Source organism: Lonchura striata, chromosome 6 (genome assembly GCF_046129695.1).
Source record: "Lonchura striata isolate bLonStr1 chromosome 6, bLonStr1.mat, whole genome shotgun sequence".
Taxonomy (NCBI): Eukaryota; Metazoa; Chordata; class Aves; order Passeriformes; family Estrildidae; genus Lonchura; species Lonchura striata.
This window is the reverse complement of record NC_134608.1, coordinates 51,822,368-51,845,897: the sequence shown is the minus strand read 5'-3', so window position 1 is coordinate 51,845,897 and position 23,530 is coordinate 51,822,368. Positions and strand designations below refer to the sequence as shown.

The window sequence follows — 23,530 nt, the reverse complement described above, 5'->3', positions numbered from 1 at the left end:
CCTACCGTGATAATTAGAATAACTTATTGAACCAAAAGGAGTAATACTGAATTATAGTGTGCCTCAAATGAATTTGTTTTTGTGGTAGCTAATTTTTAAACTCAAAATACTTGTAGGATATGCTTTACATTTTTATTTTGAATGAAAGTAAAAGTAGTCCTACTGCTTAAAAACTGTAGCTTCCTTTAGAAAACATAAATCTCAAAATAATGTAGAGTCTGAAATGAATATTTAAATTTGTTTGTCATATTATAGCTCCTACTGGCTTCTAGAGGCTGCTTTTTTGAGCAGTGTTAGGGTTTTCTGCTGTACTCTATATTTTTAGTTTATTTTATATCAGAGACCATATGTATTTACCATTTGCTGATTTTTACATCAGTGTTGTTCAGGGAGAAGTCACAAGTTAGAGAGGCAGGTGAGCACCAAGAATAGGCAAATACGAAAAGCTCATGAGTTATTTAAGGTTGGAAGTTAAAAGGTAATTTCTAAGTGTAGGATGAGAAACATCCTGAAACACCTCCTGATGGAATAGTAATGCAAAGCATCAGTGCATTTAAGATGAAGCTTGATCAGTTTGGGGTTGTCTGATATAGCCATGATGGGAAAAGCCTGGACTCTTTCACTGTTTATAGACCCTTCAGTCCCATATATTCTAAATCCAGGATCTATTAAAATACCCAGAATTTTTGCTTTTGGCTTCGTTTGTTGACACTTTGAGTAATGTTTTCTGTAATAAAATAACTTGTCATTATTTTAATTCTGGTTTAGGGTAGATAAAATGTTCAGCCTCTCATGTAATGTATTTTATGCCAGCAGATGACAATACCAAATTACTGTATAAATGGGAAAAGACATTCCTGATGAATATATATGTGTATTTGTATGGCTGGGAGACATTATGAAAGGGTCACTGCACAGTCAGCACGTGAGCTGGCTTATACTTGTTGACTAAGAAAATCCTGGTGTCTTTGACATACAGCAAGAATATTTTAATATTTCATTATGTAGGGCAGCAAAGCAATGAGAGATGTAATCTGCAGAGCATATGAAGAGTCCAAATGCAGGCATTTTCAGTACATTAATACCTGTAACAGGGAAATGCATTCAGGGTCAATGTGGTGCCCTTTTCACATCTTATCTTTATGAGATTTTAGTGATATAAACCAGAACTTTTTTTACTGTCAGGTTGTTGACAAACTTCTCACCTAGCTCACTTAGTTTTTTTTCCTTTCTATGGAACATCATGTATCCTGTGATGGGAACACACATAACTTTTGTTGGTTTTTAGCAGCATGTGTAATTAAATGAGGACTGTTTTATTGAAGTGTATACACTTCCAATCAGTGTTTGATCTTAATAAATTCTATACTCTTCAGCCTATGGGACCTGGCATCACATGAGTGGATGCTGTTGGCTTATGTTCTAGTTTCAGTTTAAATCCCACTGGCTGGTGAGCTGCAATTAGCTCCATAACCCAGCCAGAGAGAATTTACCATTCAAGCTTTCCAAGTAGATTTGTGTAGTCCATCAAAGGACAAATAGATTATGAAGGGATTTGATGTGGCATTTACTGCTAATGGGGCCTCACTGCTGCAAGAGCAGAACAAAAGGAAAGTGTTCTTTTAGATGCTGTTGGAAATAAAGAGACATTGTCATGGTGAATTTTATACAGGGACTCTTCTGCACTTCAAGTAAAGGCACTTTGTGGACAGTCTCTGAGGCTTCATTTCCCCAGCAGCCAAGCAGATGATCCTGTCTGGAATGTCCCCTTCCAGTTGCACAGTGCTGCCCCATCTCCTTTGCTGCAGTGGTGCTTGACTCAGCCATGCTGAGCAGTTTTATCTCACCAAGTTAACAGAAGAAGTTTGGAGGGTGGAAGGAGGGAGGGTCCCATCTGTTTTCTGTCAGCAGTCTCAGGTTGTGGTTTGATGCTGTGGTTAAATCAGCCCAATGGCCAAGGGCTGCAGTGGGAACAGACCCATCCCTCTGCTGGCTTGAGCTCACCCACTCCTGCGAGCTTCGCTGCAGCTGCAGGGAAAGCAGCAGCAGCAGCAGCATCCCTGCCAGGGAGAGCCAGAGATTGCAGCCAGGCAATGCAAACCATTCCTTCAGTACATCCTGCTCTGCTTCTGTTTGTTTGGCACGTGGGGATATACCCTGGGGGCTTGCTCAGCACCCCCTGAGATGCTGCTGCTGTGGTGGCAGGAGTCTGAAATGAGTTGGAGGCACCATAGTTCTTATATCCAATATTTCTTGCAGTGTTCTGTGGTTTTCAGCACAGCAAAGCACACAACGTAAGATGCTCACTTATATCCACTCTGAACTTGTATTACTCTTTCAGTGAGACAAAGCGTGCAGTTGTTTATTTTAAGGAAATTATAAATCTGAGAAATAATATTTATTATAAGTTATTATAAGTAAATCAGCTTGAAGCTGTGTATCTGATAAAGGGCTGTAGTTGATGTGCTTTTTTTAAAAGAAAACATTTCAAACAAGAGAAAATTTTCAGATTGCAGTTTGCTCTATAACAGTCCACTGAAATTTATTTAAACTATTAAGTGAAAATATGTTTTGTGATATTTGAGGAGAGAGTTATTTTCTATTTACAGCAGGATTTCAGAAAACACATCCCAGAAGAGTATAAAGTAATTATAGTTTTTCAGAGATGAGCAAAATGTAAGCTCCAAAAAGCAAATGTCTAATAAATAGACAAAAAAATTTCAGAAAGATGCAAAAGAAGCTTGTCTCTGCTCATAGAAAATACTGAAAGGGATCCTACAGGCAACAGATGCCTTTTCTTTCTATTTTTGCTGGTATGAGTGCAGGCAGAACTTTTCTCAATATTCTGAAGCAGCCTTGGTAGTTGTCAAATCACAAGAACTTTCAAAACTGCAATTTCCAAACTTTGGTGTTAATACTTGTTGTGAGAAGAAAAAGAAAAGCATTTCTGTAGACCTTTACTTCCATATATTCAGTCTTGTGAATTCACATTTAAAAGTTTTGCTCTTTAGCTGCATTTTGGGCTGAAGTATCCCTGTCTCAGGAGGTCAGGTAAATCTCAGAGAATTTGACAAAGAATTAAAAAAATTTTGTAAATGTTTTGAAGAGAATCCAAGCATGATCATTAGAGAAAATCAAGTGATTTTAAAATTTTTCATGGTTACAGTTTCACAGTTTCTTCAATTGAATATTTGTCCTTTTATGCTCCTGATATTTATGAATATCAGCCAACAGTAGCTGAAGATTGCTCTTACAGAATATCCTGATCAGCCACATCTGTTCTTGTTGGCTTGGCATTTATTTGGTTATGTTCATATAAAGCTTCTGTAGTAATGTTCCTTGAGAAAGACTTTGTAGTTCCTAGACAGGAAACAGGTATGTTTGCAGTTCCTTGTGTATCCTTGACACTTTTCCTGTGTACAGTTCAAGAAAGACAATACTCTTCTCATTCTTAGATATTTACTTTCTAGGGATCCTACTGGTACTACCCTCACTCTGAATTGCTTTGTTAAAGAACACTTTTTCTGCTTTTAGTGAATACACAAATTATAAAATCTTAAAAATAAATCAGGTTGCTCAAAAAGTTTTAATTGTTTAATCCTTCTGAATTTTAAAATATCTGTTGGTGGCTGAACAGAATCCTCCTTGACTTTCTACCATCTATGAATCAATTTGGAGGGATGGTAAACTGCTCTGGTTCTGATTACTTAAATACATCAGCAGTTGCAAATAATTTCTCAAATCTCAATTTTAGATTTGACATCTGGATACAAAGAGACAATTTTGACTAATCAAACTGTTATAGATAATTTTTATAGTGTTTGCTTATTTTTATGATATATGTGGAGGAAAAAAGGTTTCAGAAAACATCTGGTTCAAACAATAAAATCCTCTTTCTTGAAAGGACAATTCTAAAGAATCAACGAAAGAAATTCACCTGTAAAAATTTCCAAAAATTTGGGAATCTTTCAGTAGCACTCTCCCACCTCTACTCATGGAAATTGGCCAGCATTTCAATTCATTAGTGGGTATCCATTATCCCAGTCCACTCAAAATTCTTTTACAGAATTTCATTGAGTTTCTGTTAGTGTGGATCTGTGAGGGTTACACAGAAATTCTGTGTCCTGATATTAGTAATTATCCAGGTAATTTACAATTAGTACACAGATTACTAGTATACTAATTATCCTAGTAATTATACAGGATTACTGTTTACTTATGATTTTGAAATTATAGATATTTATGGGATTAATATCCAAAACAAATAGCTTCCTATTTTAATTATCTTTCTAGATAACTGAATAACTAAGCAGAAGATGAGATGTGAAATCAGACAAAAAATGAAGCCATATTTCAGCAGAGTAAACTATTACTCAAATCTTAACACTTGCATGCATATGGAGAAACACAGTAGGGGAACAAAACCTTCTGGTTTAATTTGATGTTTAACAGTTCAATATTTAGAAATAGTGCTTCCTACCCTCCCTCTAGGGGAAAAAATGTTAGTCTCATATCTGATTTCTATGAAGATTCTTCTCCTTAAATAAATCTGGTTTTTGTAGCATCTCTCAAACATAATCTGTTTACGTGGGCCAGCCATAGAATCAGTGGCAAACTTTTAATTGGTAATGCAGGTTGTTTGTATATTTGTGTAATTCAGCTTCCTGCCTTCACATGAAATTGGCATTTACCTTCCTGCTAGTGAATACTTTCTGTATATGAAAGGGTTATTTGTCTGGTTTACCTTCCTATGTCTTTTCTGCTTTGTCAAGAAAATTCACTTAACACAATCATATTAATCTTGAGTTTATCAATCTCCCTTTGGGTATGTAAAGCTTTAAAATACATATAAGAAATGGTATTGCATTTATCTTTTTCAGGGATGAAAACCTTATTATCTAAACCTTCTATTAAAAATTGTATTTAGCTTTATCATTGTCTTTGGAAAAATAATACATCAGTGATCGTGTTCACTCAAGGTATTGGCAGAGTTGTATTTGGAGGCTCAAGAAAGCCAAAGGGCTTTTGCTGCTTCTTTGAGTGGGTCTGGACAGGGGTTTAAGGAAATTGGCAATAATGGAGTGATATCAACATGCAAATGACAGACAGACCGACTGTTTTCTGAGCAGATCATATGCTGTGCTTAATCCCTGTTTCTTTGTGCCTGTGTGATTTAGGGTTTGGAGAACAACCATCTGCTTGGCTCAGTGTAGACAGCACAGAGTGGATACTGTTGAACTTTGGGGGAGTAATAGCTGGAGGAATATTTATCCATCAGCTGAAGACATCTTTTTTTATATATATCTCCTAATTTTCACAGTCTTTTTGGTAGCTTTTCATGATCAGTTGGCTTTTGTGGTGTTTATACCAGAATCTCTCTATACGGTCCCCCTGTTTCCTCCTCCCACTCCTCCCACATGTTGGTTTGTAGGGAAGCCTTCATTCCACCCTTCTTACAAAGAACATGCAGAATTCATTGTTCAGATTCTGAATTGCCTTCAGCTCAGTTCCCAAATCAGAAATGCATCTCTAAAAATGGAGGTTGGATTCAGTAGTGCATGTCGCATCCATGTTTCCTTCTGTGGGCTCAGAACTGGGGATGAATTCATGAAATGCTGGATTCTTTGTGTAAGTCTCAGCTGAAGGCTCCATGATGTAGGGGTTGCTTCTTTTCCTCTTGAGTCTGACAAAGCCCAAATAAGTTAATCTCTCGGGGTTCTCATCTGACTCATGTCCTCTGTTTGCCAGCCAAAAGCAGGATAAATTAACCCTCCCAAAGCTCTCTGCTGGCACAGCCAGGTTGCTCCCCCATTTGTGAGCAAGCTTGGCTGTGATTCAGCCATGGAGGATGCAGTCCTGCTAAATGCACATTGATCCTGAGCTGAGTGACACAGCAACCATTTGATTGCAGATACTGTGTGATTTTTGGGTGGACAAATAATGCAGTTTAGCAGATTACCTATGTGAGTGTTGAGTACAGTTGTTGCCTTTTATTTACTAGTTAAGCTTGTATTTTGGTCATTAGCAGAGTTATGCAGCCACATCTAAAAATAAATATGAAAAGAGTTTTGTTTTTCTCTACTCTTTTCCTAGTTATCTTTAGAGCTTGACACTGCCTGGCACAGAACTTGTACTATGCAGTCTCCAGTGGCCTTTCAGAAAGGCTTTTCAGGCTTTGTTGACCCATTTCCTGGATTAGTCTGGCTAAGTTATGGATTATTTTGTCTATTAAGCTTTTTCTTGTGTCCAGTAATTCAAGAATGGCATATTGGCATAATAATGTATTCAATTAGGTGAGTTTCTGAATCCATGTTTATAACTGTTAACAAAAGCCTGAAGAAGTAAGTGGTAATATTTTGATTCCATGCTATATAGAAGACAGTAACTTGTCAAGTAGACTTTGTGTTTGGTGTTTTTTTTAATCATGCTTAAATAAGTACTTAAATTCTAGAACAACAGGAAGCAGGCAGAATGATACATTTGTTGATGTAGGATGTCAGATAATTTAGTACAAATTACAGATTCTTTAAATACTTGAAAACAGTGAAGGTCAGGAAGCTTCCATTCAAAATTTTCCAGCGTATGTATAATATTTTACAGGATGTCTGTCTGTAGACTGCAAAGGGGTAATCTGTAAAAATCAACTTGTTTGTTGTTTTTCATGTTGTCTATTTATGCCCTGACAAATGAGCATCGGATGTAGTGTGGAGTCTGCAGAGCAGCAGAGGGTTCAAGGTTACAGACAGCCAGGATTGTGTCCTGCAGCACGAGGAAACTGGGCTCAGGCTGTCACTTGGAATGGTTTGTTTTCAGTAAACAACTTGGGAGGCTTGGAACAACACCTTGGTGGTTCCTCGAACAGTTTAATCAATGGCTTCAATGGTTTAGAAAAGGAAAGTAGTCAGAAGTCCTAGTGTTGATAATTTGTTTGATTCTGTCAGACAAAGGTCTCCCTCACAGTCATTTCACTGCTGATATTCCTGAGAAGATGCATTTCAAAGTACATGTGGAGCAGTAATTTTGTATTGAGTTAGTGTCTGTCTTCTTGAAAACAAGAAAATTCCAGATTAGCTCTCTGTATTGCACACTTAGTTTCATTTATATTATGTATTTTATATTTTTCTGTAGTGCTCACAAAGCATTTAGAGAAAGAAAGAAGGAAAGAAAGAGGGAAAGAGAAGGAAAACACTGGTCAAAGAAGCTGTGTGGGCTCTACAAGCTTTTCAGTCAGTGGAAGTGGTTAGCCTGGGTTTTATTGCCCAAGTGTGTTAGATGCTCTCAAGTTTGGTCTCTTCCGTAGGTTCTGCAAGTAAAGCAGTGTTTTTTTCTAGCACAGCACAGCTGGGGCTACATCAGGTGCATTCATATCACAGTAAACATTACAAATACACCTTCCATGGCCAGTTAGAGTGTAGTGAACATCTGGGAGACCAAGTCCCAGAATGCAGTGAAAACATGTTTGCAGTTTGTGTTCTGCTATGGGACATCAAGTTAAGTTGTGGGAAGTAGTTGCTGAAAGCAGTCGTTTAAATATCAACTTATATTGGTGCTGATTAAGATACACTGACAAATGCCTTTGTGGAGTACAAACTGAAGCTTTATCTGTGGCCACTAAAATGCAGCAAAACCAGACTTAATTTCCCTAGTGAAACTTTGAAAGCCTCACAAACCATACCATTGCTGCTGAGTAATTTCAATAAACTTCATGTTCAATTGACTGGCATCCAGAACTTTCTGTAAAACTTGCTGACAAAATGAAGATGCTGACAAAATCCATTTCTTACAGTGGTAAAACCAGAATAATAATCAGACAGATATACAGTTTAACATTACACAGGAACATGAAGATTACCTTTATTATTTATTCAAAAGTGTATCATTTTGCTAGTCCCTAAGGGAGGCTGTGATCTACAACTACTGTGTTCAAATGCTGTGAAGTACTTACAGGTGTCCTCTTTATACATAAGCAAAATTCTTGTTTCCTCTTCATTTATATTTTTGTTAGTAAAATTTTTGCTGAAGTGTTCAGTTATTATGTACTCTGAAGAACTGAGTATTGTTTTGGTGTCTGATGAGGAAGCTTGCTTTCAGAAGAGATTTGAAATTAAAAATGCTGATATTGGTTAAGTTTTATGACTTTCAAAGGTGTTAGAATTAAAATACTCCTAGACTCTTGAATCATCGTAATTCACAGAAAAATAATAACATAGAGCTAAAAAGGCTAGGTTTTTTTCACAGCATGATTTCAATTGTGTCTTCTGCATCAGTAAATGAACGTTCTAATTCTTTCCAAAACAAAGTTTTTAGTCAATGACGCAGACTGGAAAACCATCTCTTTCAATAATTTTCTATTATAGGTATTTTGATGACAGGAAGGACTTTTTGGAGTATTTCATTTTACCGAATGTTTCAAATATTTGTGAGGGTATTTGGGATTATTTTCCTCAGTAATACCTGCCAAAACATTATAGATTTTTAGGGCACTGTTTGAGAATCTTTCTGATTGTAGGAAAAAATTGTCAGATGTTTAAAAGAAAAATGTATTAATAGATGTCTTAAGATATTTGGTGTGAAATAAAATGGAGTGAGAATCACAGGTGGAAACAAAAACTTAGTTTAAAACATAAAGTATATTCCAAAATATTTTTTTAAAAATTCTGGGAAAGGAATAAGGGAGATTTTGCATAAAAGAGGCAGTTTGACTTTTTAACTTTTTACTGAGATTTTTTTCAAGCAGGCAGCAATTTCTAACCTTGTGATCAGAGGACACTATTTCCAGTTCCCTTCTAACCATTCACTGCTGGGTTCTGTTTCATTCACATGAGAAAACAAATTGGACTTTTTATTGTCATCCTCACCTTGTGTGTTACAAAGCAGTTTGTTTTCTATTATCACTATATTAATTGTGCCACTGACAATAATATCAAACATTTGCAGCATTAATTCACTCAGCCTTGTAGCAAAGCCCTCTATCCTCAGTCCTCTTAAGCCTCTGCCTTTGGTTGTGTGAGTTTCTGTGGGACTCTAGGAGAATGGAGTTTGGAAGCACAAGCTGTTATTTTGTGGTTTGATTTTTACATCCTAAAAATTAATTCTTCTTTTCCTAAACAACCCTCTCCAAATTTTTGTCCCACTGTGTTTGTGAACTGAGCTTTACTCCAGCCAAGAAAACCTGCATGCATTATGGAAGAAAAAAGAATTATCAAAACATGTAATAAAAATATTACTTTAAAACCAAAGTGTTAATTCTCATGTGAATATAGTGGCTCTCCACAGTCGCACTTCTTTTTGGGGACATGAGATAAGCAGTAGCTTTGGGAAGGTAATACAGGCTGTCTTAGTGATAACACAAGCCATGTCCTCAGGGAACCATCATACATTCCAGCACATTTCAGGAAATTTCATAAATTTCAGCATATCTCACATGTGTCAGGCATGTCTGCTTCTCAGGATGGGACTTTTTTTCTAAAGGAAATATATTTTTGGTTTTCCCTGCAAGCACATGGCTTTGTCTCTTAGGTAAATTGCACTGTCTTAAAAAAGCCCCAAAAGCATCCCATCATCTGATTCATGAGTGTTACCCTAAATCTATTGGGACTTTTTAAAACATTGAGAACTTCCTTTAAGTATCTTTCTAATGATGAATACACTCTTGCTGCCCTCTTTTAACCTCTTGACTCCTAGAATGATCTCCATGGATAAGATATGAATGTGTTCAGTAGGAATCTTTTCATTTTCTTTGGAACTTGGCAGTATGATTTAATTTTTTCCCCCCTGCTTGGAGTTGCAGAGAGGTTTAGAAGTTAAGCCTGGATCAGTGACCAGAATTGAGTACTGGATACACAGAAGGCTATGCAGAAGATGCAGATAATGCTGCTTGAAGTCATTATTAAGCACTGCTGGGATTTGTACTGAGATGTGGAAATCCTTGCAAGTGGCATTGAAAGGGAGATGTAATACAGTATAGCTGAAAAGTAGAAATACATTCAGAAGTATTATAGCAAGCTGAAAAACAAAAGCTGCACTAGTCAAATAAAGGTAGAAAAACTTGGAACTTGGCAATTTATGTGTTTATCATATGCTTTTTGAAAATCCCTCCAGAAAATGGTACATTTTAATGTAATTTTGAATTTTTTGGCATATTGTTACAATTCTTTCTTTTTCTTTTTTTTTTAAGGAATCCAAAATGTACTCAGCTTATTCTGTGCCGTGCTTACAGAAAATAAGGTTCTCTTTCACTCAGCAAGTTTTCAAAGGCTCAGTGATGCCTGTAGGGCTCTGGAGTCTTTGATGTTTCCCCTCAAATACAGGTGAGTTAAGTTTGAATTCTTTGAACTCATTAAATAATTTTATGTCTAATTTTGTAACTTTCATTACAAATACAATTTATTACAAAAACAAACTACTTGTATTTTTTGTTTGTTCCAAACAAAAGGAGTTGTGCTATAGTTGGTAAAATCAGCAAAGCTATTAATGATGCCAATCCTGGTGTGTACACATCATTAATAAAAATCTGGTTGCATGGTAGGAGTGGAAACAATTAAGGGAGAAATTCCACCTGCAAATGTAGAGTAGAAACACTACTCACAACCCAGAAGATTCTGTGGCTCAAAGATAGCAGCTGCATTAGTGTGTTTCAGTTTTATGTCAATGAAAAATGTCCACCAGTGATTAAATTTAGGTCAACAAATTGATCCTCTCTAAAAAGCCACAGTTGGATCCAGAATTTTGAAATGGAAAACTTAATAAGTTTGGTTTTTTTTTAGGAAGAAATCATCTAATTCTGACTCACCCACTTCAAACTGTGCTTGTAATTTAATAGCTTGTTTTATTTAAAATATTTCAAAGATTGGTTTCATTATAATAGACAATAAAAAGGAAGACCTGGAAATTGAGTTTTGGAATATGTTTCTAATGTTTAACTAATAACTAATGTAGACTTTTAACAACTATAAATTAGGTGTAGAAATTCATTGATCAATTTAGATCCAGCTCTTGATGTTGTTTTGATGAACACACCGAGCTTTTAAAATTGTCAAACCAAGTATACAATGCCTGAAATAGTGCTCTATTGATTATGTTTAGTTGTCATTTCAAGATGAAGACAAAATATTTTCTTTAGACACTTCTTATTAATGATATTTTGCAAAAGGCTGAAGTACAGGTATATGGCAAAAAAAGAATCAGGTTTTTAAAATGAATGTATTGTTTATAAACTCGGTGTCCTGGACTACTAACAGGAAGGTTTTTTTTAAAGAAAAAAAGTTGTTTTATGTGAAAAAAGCTTTTATTCTATTTCACTTACTCTTTTCACAGTTATCCCTATATCCCAATTCTTCCTGCCCAGCTGCTGGAGGTTCTCAGCTCCCCAACCCCTTTCATCATTGGGGTCCATTCTGTCTTTCGCAATGACATCCACGAGCTGGTGAGTGTTGTGCCACTGCCCTGGTGCCCAGAGCCCTCCTGACAGCTTTGGAGGTCTTTGTGTGAATAACCCACATTTATATTTTATATATTGCTGTAAGAAAGCAAGGCAAGAAAGTCAGGAGAAGAAAAAAGAGAAAAAGCTTTTTTTTTTTTTTCCCTTCTACTGTAAAGTATTATTTGATTCTAGTGCAGGAGGGGAAGGAATGTATCCATTTCTGGCTTTGTCATCTATTTCTCTTGAGTTTGAGCAATTCACTTAGGATTTTCAAGTGTATTCTCAATGGTTTTATTTTACCCTTTTAAAGTATGTGCTTGGAGAAACTGACCCAGGGTTGCAAAAAGACCTTTGAAATACAAAATTTTACTTCTAGTTGCCCTCATTGTGTTCCTTTGCGAATAGCTTATTAGATATCTCATGTCTCTGAACACAGACCTGGAACATCCAGAAACAAAAGTCACTTTTGAAAGTTTTGCCTAATTTCATTTTCTTTGGTTTAATTTCATTTTTCAGGGCTAGATTCAGTAATAGAAAGTATTTGGAGTATTTCCTGTATCAAAAACATTCTGTACATTAAAGTTGGTACTGTTTTAATTTGTTTTTTTAAACTTACGTGCAGATCATTGTGCAGAAATTTGAACTGTTGTATTTTTTTATGCTATGTTCACTGTATGCACTTCTACTATTTGTCCCTTACAGTTAGATGTAATCATAGCAGACCTAGATGGAGGAACAATTAAAATTCCTGAATGTATTCATCTGTCCCAGCTGCCAGAGCCACTGCTACACCAGACTCAAATGGCACTTTCCCTGGTATGTTTAGATAACATCCCCACTTTTCACCCTCTCAGCTATTAGTAAAGAATGAAAAAATTGAATATTAAGCTTTCAAGCACACTGGAAATGAGATTTAATAGAATGATTTATGCAACATTCATGTTTTGAGAAGAGCTTATTCTCTGTAGTTTAAATTAATATCAGTAATGGAAATCTAAAATGTCTTTTCACTGTTCAAGACAAGGAGATTTTTCCTTTATAATGATTTTTAATAAAAGTATTTGAGCAGTATTATTACTACTCAGGTCAGCTGCCTCTCTGTGTTTATAAATTCATTTCAACTGTACATTTTCTTGATATTTAACAGATTAATAACACTTCAAATTTTTTTTGTGTGATGCCCCTGTTTCAGAATTTAGGAATGATGGATTTTACATTAGGGAATCGCCATTAAAATCACTTCAATTTGTCTTTTTGCTGTCATTGTAATAAAGTAGAAATCACCTTATTTGGAGGCTTCTGAGCAAATCTTGTCTTAAGCAGAAGAATTTTTAGTCTGTTAATCTGTTTCAGCTGAATTGACTCTAAAATCCCTAATAGTATTGATCAGTTTCATGGACTGTGATAGGAGTTTTTGATAACTAACTCACAAATAGAAACCTGAAGCTGAAAAGTTAATTCCATTTTTATTTCCATGCAGTTTTCACAATTTAACTCCATTTTTTTTACTGGAGGTACTCAATATCAATGAATATTAATTTGGGAAAGAGAAAAAAAACGTTTTCACAGCAAAATGAAGGAAAAAGATTTATGTTTTCACAATTCTCTAGGTTTTGCATCCTGATTTGGAAACAGCAGATTATGCATTCCCTCCCCCACGAACAGCTTTATCACACTCAAAAATGCTGGTAAGACTCCTGTGTTATTTTCTGTGTCTGACTTTCATAAGTGGAAAACTTTTGACATTTTAGACTAGCTTCCTTCTAAGAATTTGTTTGCTTTTCCATATATTTATAGTATTTTTGGTGGAGCAAAGAAATACATTTTTCCCTCTAATAGCATTCTGATGGGTTAGAAGCTTTATAAAATCCAAAAGCCAGTTCAATTTAAGAACACACTGGGGTTTTTTTATGTAGATATACTTGAAAATGTGAAACTCTTAGGTGGTACAATATATTTGTTGTACTTATTTCTGGCTTTAAGATGGAGATTTTTCATTACTAAAGACAGGGAATGTCATCCAGACTTCATCTAAACTAATGGAAGAATTCAGCTAAGATCTCCCTTTGAATAGGGAGGTTTTAAATTAATATAATTTTGTATCAAAATAAGGATTTTGTTAAATTTGAAAGAAATTACCATGTTTTCAAGTAGTCAAAAAAGGGTACAAATGTGCCTGTTAAAATCCTAGGGAGCAGCAGAAAATGAGCAAATCTGTCATTAAAGTGAGCCATACAAAATTTAAGTTAAAAATAGAACAACATGGATCATGTTCCAGTGCAGAATAAACAGCCATCTAGTAAAATAACCCAATAATATATTCCAGCTTTATATAATCTTATGTATTACTTTTCTCCTTAAAAAAGATTGCAGGCTATAATTTACTTAATTTGGTTGTTGCTTAACTGATCAGCTGGTTATCTGATAGTAAATATTCTTTGCTGTGTGTAGTATTTACAATTAGAGTTTGTAACATAACACCATAAAACCTGAGGTAATAAAGGAATTTTTGGGACCTCGGGTTTTTTGACATGGCTGCTGAGATAAAATAATAGGGTGTCCCAGGATTTGATGTCAGTCTTTAGTGGCATCTGGGCCAGGTGGAGATGTCACTGCCCCAGGTGTGACATCATTTCCATTCATCTGATGGTGTGTGTGTAAACACGCTTACTCAAATAAATAAACCAAGACTTTAAAGCCATACTATTTTAATCTTTTTGAAGTAGCTCTGGCTTGTTTTAGTGGCAGAGGGTTGGCAAGTGAAGATGTGAGTTGGAAGAGTCCCAGGCAGGTGGCTGGGCAAACCTGGAGCAGCTGGTGCCTGGGGTGGGATGCTCCAAGCCTGGCTTCTCCAGCAGCAGCAGCAGAGCCACCTTGGGCTCCTCTTATTCCCTGCTGCCCCTACCCACTCTGAAGACACTGCCTGTGGAGTGCTTCAAAGCCACACTTATTTTAGGGAGTAAATCCAGGCTAAAATAGCCCTTTTCCTTTATTTCACATCAGATTTATCCCATGGCAGCTCATGTGTGTGGTTCAGGACATGACCACCCCTGAGTCCCCTGGCTTTGGCCAGAGCCTGTGCTGCAGGCATAGCAAAGACCAGCAGGGCTGAAGGGTGGCTGTGTGCAGAATCTGCCATGGCCAGCTGGGACAGGGTAGGGGAACCTGGGGTGGCCTTTAAGGTCCCTTCCAGCCCCAGCCATGCTATGAGACACCCTCATCCCTGTACAAATGCCTCTGCTTCATGTGCTGCACTGCTGCACTCGTGAAGCTGTAGCATATATATGTGTGTGTTTCTATAGATTCATACCAAGTGTGGAGAAATTTAGGATGCTAGAACATTTTGACAACATATTCAATTCCTGCTTGCAGGACAAAGAAGTGAGAGCAATCTTCCTAAGGCTTTTTGCACAGCTTTTCCAAGGATACAGGTCGTGTCTTCAGCTGATCAGAATTCATGCTGAACCTGTCATTCACTTCCACAAGGTAAAGGAGGAACAGTTATGTGTATTTATGGTGTTCCTTTGTGCCATGTGATTCCCACAAGTCTGTCTTTTGAACAAGCGGTGAAGTTTAAAAATGTAAATAAAATTATCTACATGTGATAAGCACATCATTTTGGCATAACACAGTATCAGTGTGTTTTGGTGGGACTAATTGCAGGGACAGGACAAAAATGTACAACAAAGTTAACATTGAAATTTAATACAAATAAACATTTGAGGAATCACTGTGGAATTTTGAAAACCTCTGTATGTAATAACACATTGCTTGAAGGTACTAGTTTTCTCTTTTATTACCTGTGAGATTTAAAAAATGTGTGCATCAAATTTCAACTTTTTAGGTATAAAAAGATACTATGTGTAGTAAAAAATTTAATTAGAAAGTACCACATACTAGTATAAGCTGATAGGCTGGTGGAAATGTTTAACTAATATATAACAGTTGCTTGTAATTGTAAGTTTGATGCTGATTAAAAAAGGTGCATTTTTTTCTCTCTTGGTTGCAGGCAGCCTTCTTGGGCCAGCGAGGCCTAATTGAGAATGACTTTCTAACCAAGGTCCTCAATGGAATGGCATTTGCTGGCTTTGTGTCAGAGAGGGGTCCTCCCTTCAGAACCTGTGATCTTTTTGATGAGGTGAAAACTGTTTCTGTGTTCCCAAGTAAATTACAATTTACTGTGATATTTCAGCATGGGAAAAACTACTGGAATGCTTCTGAATCCCCAGTGTTTATTATATCAAGTTTATACTAATCATCTCAACTCTTATTTTCTGCTAAGGAGATATTTCTAGTTTACTTCCATAAAATTATGCCCCCTGATATGTATGAAGTTAAATAGTTGTATATATTTTGGTAATGCTATTGGCATATCTGTAGCTTCATAATACATTGCATTTGCTAGTACAGAATTATTTTCAATAATTTAATTAGATTCTCTGAAATGTTAACAACCTCATAGAGAAATATTAAATACATACATAAATACATTAAATACATACTCAACAATGGAAACTGAGACAAAAAAAAGTTCATTTAAAAAGCAATGCCATAGTTTTTACTGTGTTGGTTTTGTATTGAATGTAGCGTTAAAACAGAGTGTGATATTAATTCTGTGTTGCAGTAGTAGTACCTATGAGAAATTTGGTTGAGATATAGAAATGTGAAAGGATTGGTATAGGCACTTTCTGTCTGGTAACAAATGCTGCTAGTGGAACAAAAATGTCTCATTTTCCAGAGCAATGTGACATCACACATTTTTCAGTGTTCAAGTTTCTTTCCTTGTTTTAAATTTAAGATTAACATTTCATAACTTAATTAGGAAATAATTTTTTTTTAGTTGAATTATCACCATTTTTATTCTTTTTTCTTTTTAAAAAGTTGGTGGCCTTTGAAGTTGAAAGAATTAAAGCTGAAGAGGGCAATCCACCAAAAATGATAAAACATGTTAGAGAACTTGCAGAACAGCTCTTCAAAAATGTAAGTTGACTGTACCTGCTGCATCTGTAGAGTTGAGATGGTAACACTGGATAATCTGATTTCTCAGATTGATCCAGTGTCCAGAAAATGGAAGTGACTGCTTGTGGTAGCATTATGGCAAAATCAAAAGATCATTACATTTGTACATACAAAGGAAATTCAATATAATGCCATTGCTTTATTAATGGCAATATTGATTTATATGTAGGTCCAACTACTTACTTATTTTTATTGTGTATTCACATAAGGTCTGTAAACTGCTATTTTCTCTGCTGGAACCTATCCATGCCAAATGCATCTCTTTTGTTGCCTCTTAACAGTTTTCCATAAGAAAATTATACATTTATAATGTTTATTAAATAATATATATAATATATATATTATACAATGTGACATAATGTGTATTTTCAATAGTTCTTTTCTACTGTGTGATCCAGTCACCCTGGTTTGCATGCTCAGCAGGCATTATTTCATGTTTTACAGCCTGTTTCTTATACCACTCCATTTCCAGTTTAATTTTTGCCTTCATATCATGTTTATTTTATATAATGCTTTTATAAAGTCTCTTACCACTCCATTAACTGGTTCTGAGATGGGTTTTTTTTGTTTGTAGGTTTTAGATTTTTTGTTTGCTTTGAGGTTTGTGAGCTTATTTGGCATAGACTGATCTCCTTCCCCCTCACACTACTGTAGTTATTCAGACTCCACAGAGCATTATCTAACACACCATCAGCTGACACCTCTGTCACCCTTTCTTTTCTACATCCCACTTCCCCAAAACTGTGGTTTACATCTACAGTTCTAAAAAAACCCCACAAGAACTACCAAATGCTGCTAAGTTCTGGGGTTTCTTTTGTGTTCTGTGTGTCTTTTCTGGTGATAAGATTAATTTATGTCACTGTGTCTGACCTGCTCCTTCACTGCCACTAAGTCAATGGCTTCACAGGAGCCCACTCTGGTGTTTACTAAGTCAATGGCTTTGTGCATTGAGAAGTCAGATTTCTGGTGGTTTGTGCATGCACCTGTCTTTGACTGAACACAGGTGTTGAGGAACACTGCTTAAGCTGTGCCTAGAGCTGCCTGATTTTAAACAGACTTGTTTCACAGTTTTAATAATCATACTGTTGTAGCTGTGACAGATAGATACAAGCGAGAGACAAGGTCTGTTGGGGAGAGATAATGTTTGCATGAGTCTTGCTGGTATGGGTGGGCAATCCCAAGCACATCTGACATGACATTTGTGATGTCCAAAATAAAAGTAACTTTTACTGTGTGTTTCCTCTGAATCTCTCCTCTCACTAAAATGGATTTTGGAGCAGTTACTCTCCTTTTTTGGTGTTTTCTGTCCTCTGTTACCCATTCCTGAGAGTGTATTCCCTTTGTCTCTCGTGTTTCCCCTGGCATCTGCTGCTCTCATACCCCTGGATTTTGGCTTGTTCTATTAAAGTTTCCTTTGCAAAGAATTCATGTGACTAAGTAGCTGTTCTGTTTTGTCTGCTATTTCTCAAGTTGATCTCCTTGTTGCCTTTTGCTCCTGTAAACAACTGTATTAAGCTCCTGTTTACAAATTTTCTTCCAAACTTATTGTGCATTTACAAGAGAGCCCTCATTGATGGATGGCACTCTTTGGCAGTGGTATGTAGCCAGAAATGAGTAACGGCATAGAGTCAAATTGGACTGCAGTAAATTCAGATGTGATTAATGGTACCCCAGAATAAATGAATGAAGAGATGAAAATACCCCATTTTGTTTGCCTACCGCAGCCCTAGACATGTGAGCTGTGATCCTATGCATGGTGGTAGATAGTCTCTCTAACAAAGAGCTTGACTGTCACACCAATTCATATATATTCAAGTCCTTAATATTCATTAATTTGCATAAAATCAGCCTAAGTTAAGCATGGATTTTCAGTTGCACTTGTTTTGAATTTTGCACGTTGACAAAAATAATTTTATAAAAGCCTTTAAGGAGGTTGAAAATAGTAAAGTTAATGAGTCAAGGGCGATATGAATATGAAACATTTCATTAATCACCTGCATTAGATGTTTGACTTCTTAATCTTTCATGCTCAGGAGATTCTCCAAACAACAGCAAAATCAGGTGAGACAGCTGGTAAACACTGCATGATTGATTGAGTGATGACCTTTTGCTCTGACCTGCAGGAGAACCCCAATCCCCACATGGCGTTCCAGAAGGTGCCGCGGCCCACGGAGGGCTCGCACCTGCGTGTCCACATCCTGCCCTTCCCGCGCATCAACGAGGGCCGCGTGCAGGAGCTGCTGCAGGAGGGGCTGGCCCGCGCCCAGGGGGCTCCCCCTGCCACCCGGGGGGACAAGAAGTGCGTGGTGCCAGCAGGTCCCCCTGTGGGTATGTTTGTTCATTGGGCTCTGTGCCCTGCCTGCTTCTCGGGGATGATTGGCGTGGCTGCAGCGTGCCGCTCCCAGCTCCGTGTTCGCGTCGTGTTTTTAGCGATCGTGGCAAACTCTGGTGTGTAGACTCCAATGTTTGCCTTTGCAATGTTAAAAGTCCTTTTTTATCTGCCTTTAGCAAGAAGTCAAACTTCCAGAGAGTGAGGGGTGTTAGCTGCTAACAGCAAAAGTGGATTCGGTCTGAATTAGATACTGTACTCAGCTAAGCCTGTTAAATATCACCATAGGTCACTTGTGGCACTGGCCAAAGCAAGCTTTGAACCACTAGAGTTCCTCCTTTGATATCAGTGAAAAGACATGTAGATTACTGGAAAAAGGCAAAAAGCAAAGATAGCATCTGTCTCCAAATAAATACACTGGTATTTAAGCATAAAGAGCAGATGTGAACATTGTAGGCCTGTCATTTTAAAGCCAAAAAGTTGTTACTCGTAGTTATACTCATCAGTTTGAATTGTGGCATAAACCAATAGAACTGAACCAGAAGATGCACACAGTTTCTAGTGGTGTTCTGCCTATAAAACCAGCACAGAGCTCATCTGGAGCATATTCACCGCCCCCAGAAGCATACACCATGAACTCTGGATCACCAGAACCTACTGTTCTACTCAAGAAACTCATTTTATTCAGTAATAACTCCAGTTAATAAACTTGCACATGAAGTTGGCAGAGCTTGCAAAACTTTTGAAGGATGGGATGAGAATTCAAATTCATCTTTAAAACTTAGATATCTAACCACAAAATTCCATTGAATTCTGTTCTTCTCTACTGCTTTTCTTCAAATAAGGTATGGCACTTGCATAGACAGGCTCGCCTGACTAGGCAGAAGTTTTTCAGAAATTAATTTGGGAACTTTAATGACTGTAGGGCAAACATGACCCAACTATATCAAGCTACTGCAAAAAAGCCAAACATCTTAGTAGGATGTATAAACAGGAGTGCAGTCAGTGAACCCCATGGAGAAATCTTTTCATTGTGCTCAATAAGACCTCAGCTAGATGTTTGTGTCTATTTTTGGACACTGGAAGATTTTTGGACACCGTCTCCATGTTTGGTTCTGTTGGAGGGAGTCCATAAGAAAGCAACAGGAATGACCAGTGGTCCAGAGAATGTGACCTACAAGGAAAGATGGGGAGTTGTTTAGACTGAAAAATAGGAGGCTGAAGGGACACATAATAGCAGGCTTCAATTATACAAGAGACAGTGAGAAAAAGAAGGAAAATAATCTGTAATGATAAGAAATAATGGGTTTAATTGCAGCACAAAAATAGAGTTGTTTGTCAGCAAGACATGGTAAAATGAGGATGGTGAGGCAGTTGAGTGGATTTCTTGTGCAGCCATGGAGTCTCTCTTATCACAGAACATTGGGAACATATTAGACAAACATGAGAAATAACATAAATAGAGTTGATCCTGTCTAGGGACAGCAGGGTGAACTAGATGGCCTTTTGAGGCACTGCCCAGGCCTGTTTCTCTTTGGGTTTATGCAAGAAGAGGATGAACTCTCTTCACCTGCCTTTGCTGTTGACTGTATCATTGAATCTGGTACTTACAGAAAATTTAAAAATATGTGGTTGTGTTCTGTTGCCTTTCTTCAAAAGGCTAGTTGCAAGAGAAGGGGTTTTTTAATAAGTAGAGTTCTGTGTCAAAGCAGGGCATTTGCTGTTTTTTTCCTGAGGAATAGCTTTCACACTTACACTCCCTGCTGAACTCTGTCTCAGAATCCTTGGATAGAAGTCGCTCATTATTATTTACTAGAAAGGCATATCCTGAATTTACATACTAAGTATTTGATATTATAGAGAAAAATAGAATGTTAGTTCTTGCATTCTGAATTTTCTTGAAAAATGGGGGCAAAACAGTGCGTTAAGAAAATAAGATCTCAACAATTTGGAATCTAGATAAGAGAACAGGTTTGTCAAGTTTTATTCCATGTTGCAGAATTCTTTCATGGCCATCTAAAAATAGTTATCTACTGCTACAAAATATGCAAGGCTGTGTAACTCACTGCAGAACACACACATTTATTATTAATTTGTGTTTTCTCATGTATTTTATCAGTATGTTAGAGGTTATAATCTCTTTGTGCCTGTATGAGATGAGAACAAAGTTAAGAGAATCAATGAATCCAGTTAAAATTCAGAGCATTCTCCTCTTCAGAAGGTATAGGAAAACCAGAGATTTGGGATCTTGTGTTCCCATCTGCCTATGAATGGTATTTGCTTAGCAGAATAAATGTGAGGACACAGTAATTATTTTTTTTTAAATAAATTTTTTGTATTCTTTGTGGTTCATGTAGTCATTTCACGGATGTATATTCTTCTTTTTCTTTGTTAGTTTCCATAATGGAAAAAGGAAGCACAGTGTTCAACAGTGCTCAAAGGCTGGAAGTTGTTAGAAACTGCATCTCGTTCATTTTTGAAAACAAATTTCTGGAGACTGAAAAGGTAATAAAATGAAATTTTAATTCTCCCAAATTACTCTCTGTTCTGTTAATGAGCAAATGGAGACTGGCCTAATCACAAAGTACATTTTGAAGTCTTGTTTCAAATGCTAAGGATTATTTTGGCCATTTAAATGAATGAACTAAGCAATAAAAATCATCATCTAAATACAATATTGTGTGTAATATGAGACTAATGGCTTTGAAAATCTGTTTCTAATCCTACATGGGTGAGTTGAAAACCCTTTTTGCAAAATTTATTATTGTTATAAGTAGCATTGTCCACATAACTTTTTTTTAAAAGAGGTGGGTGTATATTGGTCTAGCAGCATTAATTAGAAGGAATGCAAACAAAAGGCATACACATGTGCTTTGGTGTTTAACAGCCAATGCTCTTTGGAAATTTTCAGTACAGTCAATTTTGCTGTTTTTAAAAATCAGTAATTTCATAGAACTCAGAGATTAATATAAATATTTGGCATGTCTGCCTTCGCTGAAATGTGCTAGTGAGTTGTTATCCTTGACATTGTTATTTTCTCTTCATTAAGTTGCCAGGTTTTGTAGATTCTGTCCATAGAGTGTCCTGTTTTTGACTGTAGAACAATCACTCAAACTTACATTCAGATCTAATTCTGCATATGAAAATAACTTGAAAATTATTTAAGAAATAATTTGATTTCTCAGGGAAGTATTACCTGTATATCTCTGACATTTTGCAGATCAAGATGGAAAATGAACTTTGCTTGATTTACAAGTTATGGTGTCAAAATGCACATGGGAAGAGTCCTAATCAATGTGTAGCTCTTCAAAAGAGTTTTCATCCAAGCAGCGCACAGTAGTTTTTAACCTCATTCAACTTCCAGGCACTTGGGCAAATTCAGTGGGTTTTTTGTCCCTCTATATGGTAGATTTTTCTTTAGCAAATAGGCTGCCTTTTCTTACTAACCTGTTGCCTCCAGGCTAAAGGGCCACAGCTGATAATCACTGTTGGTATAAATATTCTGATGGCCCTGGTATAGGATCAACTGCATGACATTCTAGTGGCCTCACTGTTATGAGAGTTATGCCACTTCTAAACCCATTTGTCATTCACTGCTTATCCCAAAATGTGCTGCTCAGCCTTGATAGGCAAACTCCAGTCCTGGCCTGGCTGTACAGAGCAGAGCCCTTGCTTTCATCCACAATAATCCATTCCTGATTTCACATCCATTCAATGCCTGTCCACATTGAAAGATTTCTATTTACAGATGTAGGTGAGAAATGCTGTTTCATGCATTTGGGAAAAAAAATGGGAAAAATTTAGTACTTGGTAACTCAGGCTAAATCACCCATTATATGAAAGTTTGATGGTCAAGCTAATGGATAATTTCCAAAGTTGTTCTTTACTGTCATTTGCAGTTTCCTAATAAGAAATGAATGCTATTCAGTATGAGTAGTGCCATCTGATTTCATGTCCATAAAGTGAGATGCTCTTCTCTGCAGACCCTGCCTGCAGCTCTGAGAGCCCTGAAGGGCAAGGCAGCTCGGCACTGCCTGACCCAAGAGCTGGGCCAGCACGTCAAGGAAAACCGAGCAATCCTGGACCATCAGCAGTTTGACTACATTGTGAGAATGATGAACTGTGCTTTGCAGGTACAGTCTGGCAAGGCTTGGCCTTGATTGTCTTGCTCTTGTTTAGTGTTAGGATAAGCAAAATTGCTTAGAGGGTTGTGGAGAAGCAAAATAATTAAATTACTCGATCTACAGTGATGTAGGACATACTACTTGATGGTTTTAAGATACTTTGTTGTTGAAAGAATAGAACACTCAGGCATGGACAGATCTGCCTGATATGACAAGCAAAAAGAAATCTGTTCCAATTATTAATAATTTAGATACAATTCAGTTTTGGTAGGTACTGAAACGATTTAACTTAATGGCTTGAAGTGCTTTTGTTTTTAAAAATGAGTGGGTCTTGGCTTTTCCAGGCCATTTTCTATCCAGAGTTCCTAAAATGTGTATCAACCACTGCTCACTTAAAAATCCCATAATTTTGTCTTCTTTGTTTAAACATAGTTTAAGAAAGGATACTTTCTGCTTCTGTGGCTCATGGTGGCAGTTCTGCTTGTCACAGTTTGTCAGAGACACTGCAAGTGTTTGCAGTTCATCTCCAAAGTTAATTCTACTGACCAATGTGCTGAATAAGCATCAACATATGGTGACAACTGCCTATAGAAGCAAAATATGTGGGTGTCTTCTTTTGTCTTTCATTTCAATATT

The 23,530-nt window shown here is 36.8% G+C and overlaps 1 protein-coding gene across 4 annotated transcripts in view; it reads left to right on the top strand.

The window, feature by feature from the left end:
* The window catches only part of SBF2 (SET binding factor 2), a 230,214-nt gene that overhangs the window by 121,187 nt on the left and 85,497 nt on the right, over positions 1–23,530 (top strand). For all 4 annotated transcript variants that reach the window (XM_021529471.3, XM_021529473.3, XM_021529472.3 and 1 more), the window contains exons 7-16: positions 10,178–10,310; positions 11,317–11,425; positions 12,125–12,238; positions 13,033–13,110; positions 14,795–14,908; positions 15,432–15,560; positions 16,304–16,402; positions 18,565–18,769; positions 21,166–21,275; positions 22,754–22,903. In XM_021529471.3, coding sequence (XP_021385146.2) covers positions 10,178–10,310; positions 11,317–11,425; positions 12,125–12,238; positions 13,033–13,110; positions 14,795–14,908; positions 15,432–15,560; positions 16,304–16,402; positions 18,565–18,769; positions 21,166–21,275; positions 22,754–22,903 — 1,241 coding nt within the window. The remainder of the gene's footprint in view (positions 1–10,177; positions 10,311–11,316; positions 11,426–12,124; positions 12,239–13,032; positions 13,111–14,794; positions 14,909–15,431; positions 15,561–16,303; positions 16,403–18,564; positions 18,770–21,165; positions 21,276–22,753; positions 22,904–23,530) is intronic.